Source organism: Linderina pennispora (assembly GCF_002104995.1).
Source record: "Linderina pennispora strain ATCC 12442 chromosome Unknown DL89scaffold_22, whole genome shotgun sequence".
Taxonomy (NCBI): Eukaryota; Fungi; Kickxellomycota; class Kickxellomycetes; order Kickxellales; family Kickxellaceae; genus Linderina; species Linderina pennispora.
The window spans coordinates 58,648-75,748 of NW_024468270.1; the positions used below are offsets into that span (position 1 = coordinate 58,648).

The window sequence follows — 17,101 nt, forward strand, 5'->3', positions numbered from 1 at the left end:
TCACTGAAATTGCCAATAGTTTAAACATGTATAAATAGTTGTTATGCAGATAACTAGCTCTGAATGACCTCCATATAGGAAGTAATGAGGACTGACTGCTACCAAAATAATTACTAAGCACAAATCAGCCAATCTTAAGGCTGTAATCGCTGTGAAATCCTGAGCCTATTGAACCCTCAACCTATTCCTCATAATGTCCACATGACCACACAGATTGTGACCTAGATAGCAAAAGGGAAGCTATAGAGTGAATATGAAAGTGTGTGCTCTGTTATGCATACCTAAACTTTAAGAATAAAAGGGATAGTCTCCTCATTAGGCAAGCTCAGCCCAACTACTATTATGCATATACTACAGGCCACTGGAACAGTGACAGGTAGATAGTAAAGCCAGCCACTGTATGGTTTCTTTTGGATGAAAATGAGACCAAGGGTATAGATGCAGATAAATAATATTGATGAAAATGCATATATTGATGAAATGCAAAAGAATACTATGAACAGGTTGCAAAGCTACTATGCCCTAATAATAATCACATTCTCATTGATTGAAATGTTACTAATAAACCATACTAGTGCTGTAAGGAGCATGAATATAGTAAGTGGCAGGTTCTAGATATGAATAGGATAGTATCTTCAGTTCTACTAAGAGTAATTGGTAAACATTTCAATAATACTGAATAGCATAGATGAAATAATTAGGATGGCTATATCCACTTTCTGATGATATCTAGAGGTTTAAAAATAGCCAGTGACACTGAGATCTTTATATTAATAGATGCAGTGAGTGTAAAAGCATGCTTATGGAGGTCATTCACAATTGTTAAATAAGGTAAAATATATTTATAACTTATAAAACTTTTTTTTTATTATTTTTACTCTTCTACAAAACCCCTATTGGCATCCTAAAAAATTTCAGTTGATATACAATTAATATGCTTCTACTGAGATAGAGGCTGGGTCATAAGAAATCAACTGAAATTTTTCAGGATGCTGATAGGGGTTTCATAGAAATGCCCATTCTTACATTTTTGTTTATTTGTTAATCTAGTTGCTAATATTTTTTTGGCCATTAGTAAACATTCTGATTTTTAAAATATTTATCTACTACTAGTAATTGATTTATAATTTGTAAATTGGTTATTCTAATAAAAGATATTTAGTTTCTTTGATTTTCCTTATTTATGAATGGCCTACATAAGTTATTAAGTCAACTAACAATGAGAGCAGCTCTTATACTAAACCAATAGAGATATCTAGCAGAGACCTGTGACCACTATAATCACAGCTCTCTGCCCCAGTTTCACCGATGAGGTCAGACGTCACACTGCAGCGGAATCTTCAAAAAGGCTAATGCATGGCATTACTAGTTTTCCATTCTCTTTTCCTTTTTCTAAAGTTTTGAAATACAAACTTATCCACACCCCCTTATTAGCAGCATTTCCTGCTGTTCTTGTATATTTTAATTTTCCGCCCTCCAACATGAGTGTTTCGGATCAGTGATTGTGCTGGTTGTCAATATGCCCGAGTGGTTAAGGGGAGTGACTAGAAATCACTTGGGCTCTGCCCGCACAGGTTCAAATCCTGTTGTTGACGATTCCTTTTGCCTCGTGCTCCCATTTTTATTCCGTTCGTTGCTTGTGTGTTCCTGGGAAACCGACTATGCTATCTCTTTTGTGGCATTATCCTAACGCAAAAATGCGTAGGTACTCGTGGCGATGGCTATTGGTACCAATAAATTCCCTCTTTAGGCAGACTTTTTTCTTAACATAAGCTCAAGGCTGTCTTACTACTTTTATCATTGCCTTTACTCTGCACTCAGCATCGCATTCATGGATATTGTACACCCCACAACTATTACTAGGGCAACCACAGCTGATGCCCTGACAGACTCATAAAATGATACTGCCAGTATCAGTGGGTATATTGGTACTACCATCATTTGCATGCTGCATAGAGATGCACTTTCATATCTAGTTATTATTCTAGTAAATTTTTGTAAATTATAATTTTGTTAGATAGCTATTTGAATAATCATTTTCAGAATAGTTTTTTACTAGTAATTATTTTTAGTATAGATGCTATTAAATATTGTGTCCAGAATATTTCTGTGTTTATAAATGATTAATAAAATACAAAAATTAGTATTATCTATGATAAAAATAATTAGTATTAAAAATCTATTCTGAAAATGATCAATCAAATATATAACTAACAAAACTATAATTTACTAAAATTTACAAGTCTAAGAATGACCCCCAGTAATTAGTCTAGTTATGCTGTTGTATTTATTGAATGTATGGGGGTTTTAAAGGATATATTTAATACTGAATAAAAGAAGGAAAAAGGAATAGATGAGTTATTTAGGGGTATTTCCAATATGGCAATCTATACAACTCATTAGAGGCTAAATATTGCCTCTATATTGTAGGCTATAGTGGGGGTCTTGTTGGCGGCTGGCTTGCCATCACCTGATTTGACTGACATGTCGACGTCAGGGACAGCTGCAGCGGGCGCGCAACAATGCTTCCCTATTTTAAAAAAAATATGGAAAATTTTAAAATTGAATATTGGCATGTGGATCTATTACTATATATATACAAAAATTTCAAGCCGAGCAGAGAAAAATATTTCACTGGTTCTGTGGTCTAGCGGTATGATTCTCGCTTAGGGTGCGAGAGGTCCCGGGTTCAATCCCCGGCAGAGCCCCGTGTCTTTTGCACCAGCTCATTTCGTTGTAGGGCTTTTTTTTGCGGAAATAAACGCTGGCCACGCAAAAAAACACAGCTGCGCTGGACTCTCGCCACATCGAGACTAGGGATGGCAAAAAGAGACACTGCCTTCTGCCAGAATCGAACTGGCGACCTTCTGCTTACTAGGCAGACGCTCTGCCAACTGAGCCAAGAAGGCATCCCATTTGATGACTTGTCGTGTCTGCAGTGAGCAGCGTTTCCTCCTGGTCGGGGGTGACTGCTCCCACAGAGGGTTGGGGGGCATTCGGGCTTGCGGTACATACGCCCCTTGGCATACCCGCAGAAGCGGGCGTCGTCATGATAGTGCTTAGAAGTAATAAATTGAAATCACTAATATAGAAAGTCTGTTCGGCGGTCGTCGGTCGTTCTCTGTCTGTCTGTCCCTCTCCCTGGTTCTCTCTGTCAACAATCCATACTTTTTATAGTAGGACATTACCCTGCTCAACACGGCGACGTCGACTACATTTGTCAGCGTCGGGCACTTATGCACAACCATGGAAGGTCGCGACATACATACCACCCATATATGGAGTATCGGGTGGCGCAGTAGCAGTCAGTCATTGACGATCACTCGGACATCGGATCATCGGGCAATTCGGGGGCTCGACTCGGAGCTTCAAGCCCAGACGTCGCAGACGCACGACATGACTTCGTTAGAAAATAATATATACACAAATATAATATTCTAGCAACCAGCAGTTGCTTTGTTGTTACTTTTTTTCATTCTTGTACTTTTTCTTAAACATGTCGCCATATTTTCCTTATTTGCATAAGCCAGCGATATACATACCCATTGCAATGGCTTTTTTTATATGTTCCAGACTTTGATGGCATTCTTTAAATGAGACTTATTCAACCATAGATATTAGATATAGAACATAATAAAAGCTGCAAAGTAGCATGGTTTATAGTGCATGAATAGTGGCAAAAAGCAATGTATTTTTATTACATACTTTTTTTTTGGACAATTGTGAATAGCGTGTTCTTTACCCTTTTGCGTATTTTATCTTTGGACAACCCTGAGTGCTCTGCTGTGCAAATATTTGATTATAATACTTACCCTATCACCCCATTCTCGGCCGATTTTCATTTGGCCCTCTACATAGTTTGTTTTTTCTTCTTCATATTTATACCTTATGTACCTAGCTATATCCGACACCGACCGAATTGCAGCAGCAGGAAGCCTTTTGTCAAAAGCACTGGATCCTGTCGGGATATCTGACCGTGCAACAATAATTGCATGCACATTAATCCTTGGTACCACATAACTTCTAGTTATATACGCATGTCTCAACATCTCTTACCCGCCAATTCGAGCAAAGAATCTTCCGCTTACAACACTCATGTATCTCTCTGGCATCATCTGGTATATAGGCGACATGGTCACAAATGGCCATATTAATGCTGTTGGATTTTGGCAGAATTGCAAGCTGTGGGTGATCTGGGTAAGGGCATTCTTCGTATGTTCCTATGCTGCTGCCATACTTATGCGCGCCTATACGATAGATCTCATCTTTGCTCAAGGGAAGAAAGATCGGGGACTGCCATTTTACATACCGATGGCAGCATTATTTACTATCATATTCGTAATCTGTACCAGCGCACATGCTGCTGGTGGTGAGTCACCAGTTCATTTTATCTCACGTGTACAAATGTGCAGTATCTCATTGTACTTTCTCTATATCGGAATGGCATTCGTCTGGATATCGTTGACCGCCTGTAGATTTATAATCTGGCGTCTTCGTGAAATTTACTCATTGTTTAGCGAGATCGGCGAGTTCTTAATAATCCTGTTCCTGGGAATATCTAATATCCTACACACGGCTCTGTTCACAAGACTTGTTCCGTATTACCCGCTTAACATAGGGTATCGAGCAATGTCAGCGATTATTGATACATGCATCACAAATATTTCAGTATGGATTATACTTTTCACACCAGTGTTTAGGAGTATATTCTACCGGCGAGTGTACTTGGAAGACTGGCTACTGCAGCTAGAGAGTGACAGGATAGCGTCAGTATACAAAAAAGTTGATGAATACTCGGAATCTGTCAGTGTAAGATTCTCGCACCAAGACGATACAGCAGACGAGAAAGAACTTCCAGCTCAGCCAGGAGAGCTTGAGCTAGGCGGCCAGCTGAACATCCAGTCTGACTTACCAAGTAGATGCACTGAGCGAGGAACTCCTAGCCACCCTATAAAGTTTCATGCTATCACCAGTAGATTACCACAATAAATGCATCTTGGCTTATATTTCTCAGCTAAGAAATGTGATATAGAATACGCTCTGAACATCCATAAGAACCTTGTATATCGTCAGAGTTTAGAGAATAGCTTTCGGGATATATTGGTTGGTTGAGGCTCATGGCGTGCTCGATTATGCTTGCAGTATATCCATATGGGTTTGGATTTAGCGTGTATGTATCTCTAGCAAAGTGTGTGTTCTGTCTTTGGAAAGCAGCCATATCGGCATGTAGTATACTGCTGGTACTTTCTGAAGTCTATATCAGAATTAGATTTTCCTTATTTCATTGTTCTATTTTCTCTTTATATTTTGCTACCCAGTCCAATACTAGACCAGATCCTTCTTGTCTTTCTTCTATATTTTCTACTTGCTTAGTACCTTCCTGCACTCTCTCACACTTTCTCAATACATATATCTTCAGATGTTTCAGCCCTCTCTACAATATACTTGTATCGCTTGTAACCTTCTGACAGTCTACTCCATCTTAGCCTGGATATCCGCCTTTTGTTCATAATGAGTCAGGCGAAGCGGCCAGGTATTCAGGTATTCGCCGCGGTGGAAAATACACTGGTTGGCAGGATATACCATCAGGATCCAGATGCACAAATTTCCGGCAACCAGGTCGACTGGAGTTAAAAGGCAGCGCAAGATACGGCTGAAAGGATATCGTGGGCGAATAAAATGAACAAGTGTTGTGAACAGCATGGCAACTAGGTACAGCACGTAGATGCCACTGAAATGTCAAAAATCGTTGTAGTTGGGCTGAATGTTGCGCAGACGAATAATATACACGCCGATGATAATCCATACCACCCAAAGCATGCCGAACGAGACACACTTGAACCCTGTAGAGTAGCTGCATACTTCAAGGGTGGGTGAATACTCTATTGTGATTCCTCCGCTCAGCTAATAAGCAACGGAGCATTATGTGACCAGTAGTGTGCCATATATCAATATAAGCACATAAGATCACGTTCCACTACATAGCTTGACGCGGCTGAAGACACAGCCAAAAGCAAACAACCAAAAGAGTGTTTGAGGTTACGAGCTATTGAGTTTTGTCGGGCTGTAGCACCCAAGTAAAAGAGAATATATTGGAAAAGAGACAGACCAAAGCAGCCTTGAAGAGATTAATAGGGAGTTGGCGAAAAAAAGGAAGCAAAGAGACCAGGCTGGTGACTGGACCGATTCGAGAATAAAAGGAAAGAATAGGAAAAGGGTGAGGAGAAGTAATCTAATTTTCTGATACATTCAACAAACACAACAGTACAAACATGGATTCCAAAAAGTAGTGCATTTATAATATGGGTTGTTGGTTGTGAATAAAAAGTGCAAAAAAGAAAGACCAGGGCTTAGATCCTCTTCTTAAAATCCCTGCTGGCTGCAATGCGCAAACAACAGAACATCAAGAATGCGGCAGCCATAAAGCAACCCGAGAATGCAATAGTAGGACGGAAATTGGTGCCATGACCAATATTATCCAGGATAGCGCTCGACGACGGGGCACCACAAAGGGTGCCGATAAAATTGGCAATATAGAGCAGGCCGATAATGGTCGCGATGCGGTTGACGCCCCATAGATTGGCAATAATGACGGGCAAAAGGCTGATGAAGCCGCCGCAGAAGAAGCCGTAAATGATCGTGCACGCAATGACGGTACCAGGAGTTTCAAACGGCAGCCACAGGACCAGTAGGCTGAGTGCGGCAATGCACATGCAGAGGACCAGGGCATTGATGTTGCCCAGGATTACGGCAATCTGGCCTGTCAAGACACGGCCGGCAGTCGATGCAGCATTGATGATAGTGACCAGGTTGCTGGCCAGGTTTTCCTCCATGTGGACGACCTTGGCCGCATAGGTTGGCATATCAAAGAAGGGGGTGAAGTAGCCAGTGGTTGCACAGATGGAGCCGGCGAAAATGAACATGAACCGGATGTCGCGCAAAAGTCCAAAATCGACGACTTTATCGCGTGACTGCACCTTCAAGCGGTTGCGCATGAAAATGCTCGACACAGAGTTAACGGCGATAATGATAATGCCGGTGATGCGCAGAGACCAGCCGGTGCCAAGGTTCTTGATCATACTGTCGGTAGCCGGAGTCAGCCACAGTCCACCGATACCACTGCCAGCGACAACAATGCCAATGGCCAGCGGGCGGTACTTGACGAACCACTGGGACGGGATAGATGTAGCAGGGATAAAGACCAGGGATGCGCCAAGTGAGAAGGCGATTCCCTGTGTTAGAATCAGCTTCCAGACAGCTGAGTCACAGAATGACGCGATGATCAGGGAGACGCCCATGATGATACCACCGAGGAAGGTGACCAGACGAGAATCCAGCCGCTCGCACAGGATTCCGGCTGGGATGCCGACCGCATTCATGACAGCGAATTGCAGAGTACCGATCCATGCTAAGGTCGACATGTCCTCTTCTGGGAACTGGTGTGCATGGTAATACGTCTGGTACGACCCGTAGCTGTTGACACAGCCCATAGAGAACATCAGCATGAAACAACCGGCGGTTACCACGATCCACCCATATTTACCGTCAACCGGCTGCTCTTCGTACGACTTACTCTCCCACCACCGGGGCGGGGGCTGCGAGACATCTATTGATGAGGGCGATTCCCGGATGCTTCCCTTCTCGTCGGCAGTGTTGTCCCGGCCATCTTCAGAGTACTCCGATACTTTGTCGGTGTAGGGGCTGCGGCTACTCACTGTGGACATGGTGTCCGTGTCTCGGATAGTGTGTTCAATCTCCGACGTGGTCACGTCGCTGTTATTTTTGATGTGCGACATTATGCAGTGTGGTGTCTGTCTTTATACTGTATTTAGCGAAGATCGGATTCCGTGTATGGAAAAAGGAGGCTAGGAGAAATCTGATGGAGGGATATTGAGCAGAATAGTAGGGAATATTAGAATGTAGCGATACCAGCAAGACAGCAGATACTTCAAACAAGGAAAAGCGCAGGCACATGGCCGTTTTATATAAGCTACCCGCGAGTTCCCAGTGGGGGGCATTGGGCAAGGCTCCTCTCGGGAAACAAGTCACAGCGAAAAAAAAAAAAAACCTATCGCCTTCCCCAAAGGCGAATCTCTTCGGAACTTGAGCCAAATAGGTTTCTCAAAGAGAAAGAGCGTCTAAATGATCCTGGGTTTTGCGAACGGAAAATGTCGATCTGAATTTCGCAATTTTTATTTTGTGCGAATAAGACTGCGTTTCCGCATCTCGGACTTCGGACTGGTGGGACCTGGATGACAAAGGAGGTGCCAAATGTGAGGCATCACGGAAGAGCAAAGACATGTGTGTGCCACTCAATGCGCAGCAGGTTATACAGACACTGGTTTGTGGGTGGGAGGAGACGCGCTCTTCTACTGACCAGCGAACTTGACCACATTGCGAGATATGCATGTCTGGGGGGTCATCACCGTGTGAACAAACAGTGCACATGTGGGAAAGGGCAGCTTATGATTCATCGTGAAATGTTCGGATCAGGAAGGTATTGCAAAGGGAAAAAGATCTGTTTCCGCCCGTGGCCCATGTCCGTAATCCGTGGACACAGGTAGCGCAAAAGTCGAGAAAAAAGCAAGATGCCTGCAAGATAAGAAAAAATATGGCACCTGGTTTCTTAACAAATTAACCCAGGCGTGCGGAGCACCGAGTGACTGCGAGGAGTTTAGAAATCCGGGGGATGGTCTTGAGATAGCAAATCACAACAACAGGGCCTTGCCAGCCATCCCCAAAAAACACTGTGGCAATTTGTCTTTACATGTCGACCACAACCAGCGTCCTGACCAGCGATCCATGCGCCGGTCCAGGTCCCGGCAGCAGCACACTCGCCACACCAAAGTCAAACGGCTGGCCGGCCGGCCACAGCGATCGTAGCGATCCGTCCCCAGGCGAGGCAGGCACGCGCGCCAGCAATCTCTCTGCATAGCTGCCTTGGCAGACGGCCAGAACAGAGGCTGAGGCATCGGTCAGTTCCAGCACAAAGCGGTGCTCGGTGACAGATCCTGCGCCAGTGCAGCAGGCTGTGCTGGTCACCAGGCGTGTGTGGCAGTGACCGCAAACATGTACGGAACAGCTGGAAACTAGCGCGGGGTAGGTGCTGGTGATTTGGGCGTGAATGCGGTACTGCGCATTCATCTACGGGAAGGGTTATTCAGTCAGCACAAAGTGCATTCGGGTCTCAAATACCTGTGGGCGGTTCTCGGACATAGGAAGGTATGCACACTACATGTGTTTAACAGCCAGGTATTCCACCGAGCCCCAAGAAGACTCACCTCACTGCCACCAAGAATATCCGCGATCGGTGTTACTGCGGCATTTCGGTAAGCGCTTTTGATAGGTTCGGCGGACTTGGTACCTGCGCCCAAGTCCGTCTGTCTCGTTGACATTTTGCGCGGCTTCACTTGCCTCAGGCACTTTGCGCGGCGCCTCAGCAACGGACGCAAATCCTCGCTGTCCTCCTTCACCATGCGCACCAGGATTTTGTCTGGATACATTGCATCCGGCATCATCATCAGCTGCAGACCATCCATATCGGTCTCCCGTACATGGCACCGGCGGAACTTGTAAAAAGCATTCAGCAACAGCTCGCTGGGCAGGCCAGGGATATACTGTGGGTTGTTGATTATCAACGGCACCAGGCGCTTGCCGCCGACAACGGGCGTGGTTGGTGTTTTGGTTTCGTGCACTAGCGGGTTCTCAGAGTAGTCCGTGACTAGGCAGTGCCAGGACCGGTCGTGGTGCGTGACATGCAGAATTTCGACGATTATGTCGGAAAAATTCCCGGGAACCAGCTGGTGCACCTGCTGCAGGTTTTTCGAGCCCGACATGGGCTTGGGCGCTTGCGGTCGGCTGCCGCTGGTGACTTCCGGCCTCTGCTTCTCTGTCCGCATACCCTCCATATGCTCTAATGGCATCTTGGCCGGGATTAGGATTTCGCTAACCGGTCGCTGCTGCCACCACTCGCGCAGATACCTGACCACTGGGTGCATCTTGGCCACCGACATGCCCACGCGCACTATATCCGCCTCCTTGTCCTTGAAGCCGACGGCCTGATGCGCCTTTTCGAACACTTGGATTTTGACTCGGTCAAATACTACTATGTCGCCGGGAACACATACCAGATTGCGGCACTGGTTGAGTGATGCGCGGAATGCAATGCAGGGAAGAAAGCCGGCAAGCGGTAGTGAGGGATCGACCAGGTTTATGCAGACCGAGTAGTCGTGGGTGCGTGTCTCCTTGGGCTCTGTGCAGTGCGTGACCACGCCGATTATGTTGGCCTGGTCTCCAGGGCTTGCATGGGCCAGCGGTGTCAGAAAACTGCGCTGCAATGCATCCTGGTATTCTTCGGTTGAGGTGATTTTTGCGGCGGCTGAGCCGCCCAGGTCGGCGATAATACCCATGAAGTGCGATGGAACAGCGAATGGCTGCGGTTTGTTTAGAGAGCGAGCTGAAGCAAATGGATGTTTCTCTTTTTTTTGGTAGCTGATGTCGATGGCCTTTGTTTCTGAAATCAGAAATGATATTGTGGCAAGTTTATGGAGTAAATGAAAAACGGGTATTAGCGGGTGAACGACTGCTTGAACTCTTGCACGGTAACCATGGCAGTACGGGCAATGCCTTCCAAGCTAAAAAATACAATATCAAGAAAAAGGGTAAGGTAGTTAGAAAGCATCCAAAATATCTTCGAGTCTATAGGAAAAAGGAAAAGTGTCGTGGTTTCAATTGACAGATAAAACACAGCAAGCCATCGCGCCCTATTCCCCTGGTACTTACTTGATATCTCCCCACCCGCGCTCGGCATTCTCTGTGGCCTCGGTCTCGTCCTGCTGCGCCATGACTCTCAGCACGGTCTTCTTGCTCGACTCCTGCAGCTCGCCGGCCATGATCATCTCGTCCAGGACAAAATACGCCTTTTGGAAGTGGAAAATCAGGTCGAGCTCGCAGACATTGCCAAAGTAGCGGTCGAGCACTTCGACGAAGCGGTGGATTATCTCGAGAGTGATCAATTCGTTGTCGTCCATGTCAATGCCGGCGACAAAGTACAGCGAGGCGTATTTGCGGTAAACCACTTTGGTGTCCTTGTGCTCGATGAAATTGCACAGCTTGGGCCGACGCGCCAGCACCAATTGGCTGACCTCTTTGACAATTTTGGCCTTTTCTTTCTGCGGCAAGGTGATGTACCATTTGACTAGGCGCAATTTGCCCTGGCGACTAACTAGGAAGACGTACTTTATGCCCATGGTAATAAAGAATGAAAGAGTAGGAAAAAAAGTGATGCGTGAATGTGAAAAGGAAGAGGTGGGGTTTTTAGAAGTGTCGTCAGTAGGTTGGTGTAGGGGTGCTGATTAGAGCTGGGAAGGCGGATTAATCAGCAAAGCCTGGCCAATGTCCTTGAGCAGGCGCCAGACGATTTGGCGGCCGCGCACCAAGTTGACCAGCGAAATGCGCTCGTTATCCAGATGGGCATTGTCCGAGGACTGGCCCATGGGCAGATTGACAGCTATGGCATTGGGCCCAAAGAACTCCTCGAGCCAGGGCACAGCCGGAATCGACCCGCCCTCGCGAATCAGCAGCGGGACATGCGCCTGATTGGCCATCTGCCACTCCTCGCGAATAGCCCTGGCGGCCGCCTGGTACACAGGCGTGTCGGGGTCGGCCAGCCACCACTGGGCATTCGGGTGGACATCCAGGTGCAGCCTGAGGTTGTCCAAAACACCCTTGTTGCTGGCATGGCGTGTCTGCTGCATCTGGTTGAAAATAGTCTCCACATGGCTGCGCAGTTTCTGGCAGATATCCTCCAGCGACTGGTCGGGTACCACACGCACGCTCAGCGACGCCTGGGCGGCAGCCGGAATTAACGTGGTGTTGGTGCGCGCGGCCACAGTGGATATGTCCACATGATGCACAGTCAGCGTCGGGAAGCGCCAGCGCCGCATCAGCTGGTCGAACAGATCATCGCGGGCATCTATGGGCCCCACCGATTCCCAGCTGGCGGTAGACTTGGGTGATGCGTGGGATTCGGGCGGCGACATGACGGTGCGGGCGACCAGTGGAGCGGCCGACTCGTGCGCGGAGATCCACTGCACCAGCTCGCGCATGGCCGCAGATTCCTTGTCGCTGACGGGACGCACTGAGTCGTGGAAGCCGGGGATGGTCACGTGGCCGGACGGGTCCGCCAGCTGCGCCAGAATATGGGACAGGCACGTGAGTGGCTCAGTGACCGCCCCGCCCCACACGCCCGCATGCACATCGGCCGGCCGTGTGCTCTCAATGCGCAGGTTGGCGCGGATCGACCCGCGCATGCCATACGTCAGGCAGGGCGTGGACTCGCCCAGCCAGTACGACGACGAAAGCAGGATCAGGCGCGGGCGGCCGAACAGCGCGCGATTGCTCGCAATGGTCTCATGCAAGCCCTGGCTGCCGTTTTCCTCCTCGCCCTCAATGCAAAACACAACCGTCAGCGGCAGGTCGCCAGACGCATGGAGTTCCGACACAGCAAACAGCGTGGCCAAAACCGGGCCCTTGTTGTCAGTGACGCCGCGGCCATACAAATACCCGTCTCGGCCCACCAGTTCGAAGGGCTGAGTTTTCCACAGAAGCTCGTCGCCGGCTGGCATGACGTCGTAGTGCCCGTAGACAAACACTGTGGGAGTCTCGCAAAGGTCTGTCTGCGGGGACGCATCGAACCGTGCATACACGATCGGGTTGCTGGCGGGCGTGCTGGAGATCAGCCGCGCGTCGTTGGCGCCCAGCTGCCGCATCAGGTCCTTCAGGAACCGCGCGGCGCGGCGGCACTCGGGCTGCAGCTCAGGCACGCCCGCCACCGACTTGAATCTGATCCACTGATCCAGCGCCTGCATCATGCGGCGTCCGCGCCGTCTTCTGGGCACAGCCATCGAAGGCACCGGGGCGTCGGCTGGCGGCTCCATCACCGACACGTCCCAGAAGGCAATGGCGTTGTCGCTAGATCCGCTGATCAGGATGTCGTCCATGGAAATGGCCAGGGACAGCACGGCGTCGCCGGAGCTGGCAATCCACCCGAGGCTCTGCAGGTCGGCTCCCCAAATGCGCACTGAGCCGTCGGCCGAGCCCGAGAACAGACTGTGGTTGTGGATCAGAAGCGTATAGACGTTGCCGGAGTGGCCGTGCAGCACGCGGATGCGCTGCTTGGTCTCGAGATCCCAGACTTCGATGTCGCCGCTCTGCAGGCCAGCGAACAGCAGCCCGTCATCGAGCGCCAGTGCATGCACGCTGAGGTCCTCGGGCAAGTCGCCATCGGAGAACGACCGGGAGAGCTCGGCCAGCTCCTCCATGCCATGCTCAGCCAGCTGCCACTGCTTGATGGCGCCGTCGCTGGCGGCCGAAAACAACACATTGCCTGAAACCAAAAGCCCGTAGACGTATCCGCTGTGCGCATACTGCACAATGCTGGACTCAGAGATCACGTAGAACTCGGAGCTGTCCGGCTCGTCGTCGCTGGCCAAAGGCAGAGATGGCACGCACACCGAAATGGCCTCGACCGAGTCGTCGAAGAACCGCGACCTGCGGCTCTCCATTTCGCGCCTCCGCTCACTGCGGCTCACCAGGTCTTTCTGGCCCACATTGAACCACTGGATCGACGTGTTCTGGCACCCGAGCACCAGCAAATCCGACGCTTCAGCATACTCCAAAGACAGCACGGCGCCAGAATTCACTCCCGCATGCACAACATACAGGCACTTTAGGCTGTCCATGTCCCATGCTCGGACTTTGCCATCGCCGCCGCCGCTGAACAGCACTCGGCGCCCTATGTCCAGCGCCAGGGACAGGCACCCGGCTGTATGCCCGTGCAGGACCTTTTCCAGCTGGTATGTGTCGCGGTTCCACACGTGGATGCTGCCGTGCTGCGACCCGCTGAATACGTAGTCGTCGCTTTGCGCTAATGTCAGTACTGAGTCGCCCGAATCGTCGGTTAGCGCCAGGGCATTTCCTGCGGGCCGCTGGGTCAGCGACTGGATGCACCGCACGCTGCCGGTTTCGTTCAGCGGCTGTGTGCGACTGGGCGTCGCTGTGCCAGCCTTCAGTATCGACGAGCTGAAGCTGGCTTGCGAAGGCGTGCGATGCAGCAACGGCTGTGTGCTGCTCACTGTTTTGTTTATCAGCCGGGCGCCGATCACCGGCGCTGGCGACGATACTGGCGAGGTCATAGTAGTAATATGAGGGAAAAATATGTGAAAGAAAAGAAAGAGTTTTTTTTTGGTGACACAGCCAACCCGAATCCATGAACTCTTTATATACCACCCACTCCTGGTGATCTCTCACAGATCGTCGGTGCCTGGTGTGATTATAGCCTCCCTCGGTGGGGTGGTCACATTCTCCTGCCAACCCACATCTTTGGAATTGCGCGGCCGCTGAACTCAATTGCGTATCCTCCCCAGCAGGTATATAGTGTCAGATTCAGATATACTAATCCTATGTGACGCATATATTTCCCATTTACACAAAGAAATCGCTCCTCTTTGTACATTGTTTTTCTTTTTTTGCATCTGTGGCTTTCTCTACTACATGCTGTCTGTTCTCCTCGCCATATCCCGCACAAATGGCGACATTACATGGCCCTTCCCCAACTTTTGTATTACGGCTATTTTGTTTTTGAATAGTGTGAATGTCTTGAAACATCTATACGTGCCATCTACAGTGATGCGGTTTCTGGATCCAACTTTGCATACATTGGGCCCCAAGCCTATTCTAGGAACGGCAGTCGCGCTTCTGCCCCTTACCCGAACTCGCGCTGCATCCTGCCATAGTACTCCATCAGGTCTGCCTTGAGCGACGGCTGCACTGCCTTCATCGCCCTGTCAAAATGCTCCATGCTGACCCTGGATTCGTCGATATTCTCCCTCAGTGCAATCATTGCGGCCTCGCGCGACAAATTGGCCAAATCGGCACCCGAAAACCCTTGGGTCAGATCTGCCAACACATCGAAATCCACTGTTGCATTTAATGGCATTCTGCGGGCCCGTATCTCCAAAATCTCCTTGCGGGCAGCGCGGTCTGGCGGCGGCACATAGATGATGCGGTCGAACCTTCCCGGTCTTAGTAACGCCGCATCCACCATATCAATGCGGTTGGTGGCACCAATGACCAGTACATTGCTGGTTACCTCGACCCCATCCATTTCATTGAGCATGGTCGACAAAATGCGCTCCTGCACCGAGTCGCCTTGGGCATTTGTTTCAAACATACGCTTGCCGACGATAGCCTCGATTTCGTCAAAGAATATCACAGAGGGGCTGGCTGCTCGTGCGCGTTTGAACAGCTCGCGGACGGTTTTCTCGGCATCGCCGACGTATGGCGAGTAGAGCTGGGCGCCGTTTACCGACAGGAATGTGGCCTTGGTTTGCGTGGCGATGATTTTCACCAACGTCGTCTTGCTGCAGCCGGGCGGGCCATACATTAGAATGCCGCGCGGCGGCGTGACGCCCAATCTATGCATGACCTGGGAGTGCTCGAGCGGCCATTGCACAGCCTGGATTAGCTTGAGCTTGGTGTCCTTTAGCCCGCCGACATCGGTCCAGGTGGTTTCTGCCACATCTATGCCTACGCCACGGGTGGTCGACGGCTGCACGTGCCGCATGGCCATGGCAAAGTCGCGCTGCGTCACTTTTCCCTTGCCCTTTGTACGGATCGCTTGCATGGCGGCTTCGCGGCAGAGCGCCGATAGGTCCGCGCCGACGTACCCGTTGGTGGATTCAGCAAGCCCTGCAATGTCGATATTCTCAATGGGCATTGCTTGCAAATAGTGGTGGAGGATCTTGGCCCGGGCGATCTGGTTTGGCACGTCAATCGAGATTTCCCGGTCGAACCTCCCCGGTCTGCGCAAAGCCGGATCTAGTGCGTTTGGCCGGTTGGTCGCGCCAATCACCACCAGTCTGCCTCGTCCCTTCAGCCCGTCCATTAGCGTCAGTAGCTGCGCAACCATCCGCGCCTCCATGCCTGCATTCTGTTGCCTATGCGGCGCAATGCTGTCGATCTCGTCAATAAACACTATCGCTGGTCGGCCATTCTGCTGTGTGTGGAGGGCGGTCGAGAATTTCTCCCGCAGCAACCGCTCGCTGTCACCTAGGAATGGCGTCAGAATCTCGGGCCCGTGGATTGTCGTCAGGGTGGCGTTGGTAGAGGTGGCTATTGATCGGACTAGGTGCGTCTTGCCCACGCCCGGTGGCCCGTAGAGGAGAACGCCCTTGGGAGGCTCGATGTTTAGATGCTTGAATTTGTCGCTGTGCAGAATCGGATATGATACTACTTCAAGCAGGCTCCGGTACGCATCCTCCAACCCAGGCAATGCCCCATCGTCCACAGGGCCTATGTGCGTGCCAGCTAGCTTGTCGGCGAGCGTGTCCATGGAGAAGAATGTGAGTAGAGTGCAGCTATTCGCACAGTATTTTTTTTTTTTTGGAAAAAATTTAATATGCTCCACGCTCTTCAGACCTCCCAGTATCGGTCACGATATTATAGTGCGCACCAGCAGCCAATCAAGCAAGGCTGTAAAAACATTGAGCTTTTTAATGCCAATATCCCTCCAAACGCGTTTTTGTTTCTAAACCACTCTTCACTTTTTTTAGTTCAATTTCTTTGCTTTTTCAATTCTATTTCATTGGAGTCGGGTGGTCGTCGCTAACAACACCGGGAAGAAAAATGGCCGACGAAGCACCAGATTCGCCGGGTTCAAAGCGCAAGCTGACGCCAGCACCCTCGCCGACACAACCAAAGAAGCCGCACCTCAGCGACCACAGCTCGGACTCGGGATCGTCCTCTGACGAGTTCGAGGAGCCGCCGCCGCCACGCCCCGGGGCGGGCAAAATGGGGGGCAAGATGCACTCGCACCGGACGGCGGGAAAGTCTCTGGGCGCAGGCAAGCGGCTGTCGGCGCCGCCATCGCGTAATTCGCCAGCGACGAGTTCATCGGAGAGCTCAGACGAGGAGCCTGCAGTGTATCCGCGGGGAGGCGGCAAGGGCGGCGGCAAGATGTTTTCGTCGAAGATGCTGGCGCGCAAGGCGCTCAGTAGGCGGGCAGATGCAGAAGAGAGCGAGTCGGAGGAGAGCGCTAGCG

General features: G+C 49.8%; 6 protein-coding genes and 3 non-coding genes across 9 annotated transcripts; 3 read left to right on the forward strand and 6 right to left on the reverse strand.

Annotated features, from left to right (window-relative positions):
* The first annotated feature begins 1,513 nt into the window (after positions 1-1,513).
* DL89DRAFT_t145 lies at positions 1,514-1,595 on the forward strand. Its single transcript has one exon. It is a non-coding gene; the product is annotated as a tRNA-Ser (tRNA).
* Positions 1,596-2,636: 1,041 nt separating this feature from the next.
* On the forward strand, positions 2,637-2,708 carry DL89DRAFT_t146. Its single transcript has one exon. It is a non-coding gene; the product is annotated as a tRNA-Pro (tRNA).
* Positions 2,709-2,836: 128 nt separating this feature from the next.
* DL89DRAFT_t154 lies at positions 2,837-2,909 on the reverse strand. The gene has a single exon. It is a non-coding gene; the product is annotated as a tRNA-Thr (tRNA).
* Positions 2,910-3,858: 949 nt separating this feature from the next.
* On the forward strand, positions 3,859-5,072 carry DL89DRAFT_96903 (uncharacterized protein). Its single transcript, XM_040892301.1, has one exon. It carries the CDS (start codon positions 4,096-4,098, stop codon positions 4,987-4,989), a length of 894 nt encoding a protein of 297 aa, XP_040739836.1. The 5' UTR covers positions 3,859-4,095; the 3' UTR covers positions 4,990-5,072.
* Positions 5,073-6,350: 1,278 nt separating this feature from the next.
* DL89DRAFT_227322 (MFS general substrate transporter) lies at positions 6,351-7,724 on the reverse strand (the record flags this gene model as incomplete). The annotated part of the gene is made up of 1 exon (XM_040884848.1): positions 6,351-7,724. The coding sequence occupies one exon, from the start codon at positions 7,722-7,724 to the stop codon at positions 6,351-6,353; it is 1,374 nt and encodes a 457-aa protein (XP_040739837.1).
* Positions 7,725-8,763: 1,039 nt separating this feature from the next.
* On the reverse strand, positions 8,764-10,409 carry DL89DRAFT_295971 (uncharacterized protein; the record flags this gene model as incomplete). Its single annotated transcript, XM_040890699.1, has 2 exons — positions 8,764-9,034; positions 9,358-10,409. The coding sequence occupies 2 exons, from the start codon at positions 10,407-10,409 to the stop codon at positions 8,764-8,766; spliced, it is 1,323 nt and encodes a 440-aa protein (XP_040739838.1).
* A 369-nt stretch (positions 10,410-10,778) lies between these two features.
* DL89DRAFT_276056 (Adaptor protein complex sigma subunit) lies at positions 10,779-11,249 on the reverse strand (the record flags this gene model as incomplete). Its single annotated transcript, XM_040889385.1, has 1 exon — positions 10,779-11,249. The coding sequence occupies one exon, from the start codon at positions 11,247-11,249 to the stop codon at positions 10,779-10,781; it is 471 nt and encodes a 156-aa protein (XP_040739839.1).
* A 138-nt stretch (positions 11,250-11,387) lies between these two features.
* DL89DRAFT_206100 (Zn-dependent exopeptidase) lies at positions 11,388-13,964 on the reverse strand (the record flags this gene model as incomplete). Its single annotated transcript, XM_040884086.1, has 1 exon — positions 11,388-13,964. A coding segment is annotated over one exon (2,577 nt), but the record flags the coding sequence as incomplete, so codon positions are not given.
* A 685-nt stretch (positions 13,965-14,649) lies between these two features.
* Positions 14,650-16,426, reverse strand: DL89DRAFT_270687 (AAA-domain-containing protein). Its single transcript, XM_040888791.1, has one exon. It carries the CDS (start codon positions 16,391-16,393, stop codon positions 14,765-14,767), a length of 1,629 nt encoding a protein of 542 aa, XP_040739841.1. The 5' UTR covers positions 16,394-16,426; the 3' UTR covers positions 14,650-14,764.
* Positions 16,427-17,101: the final 675 nt, after the last annotated feature.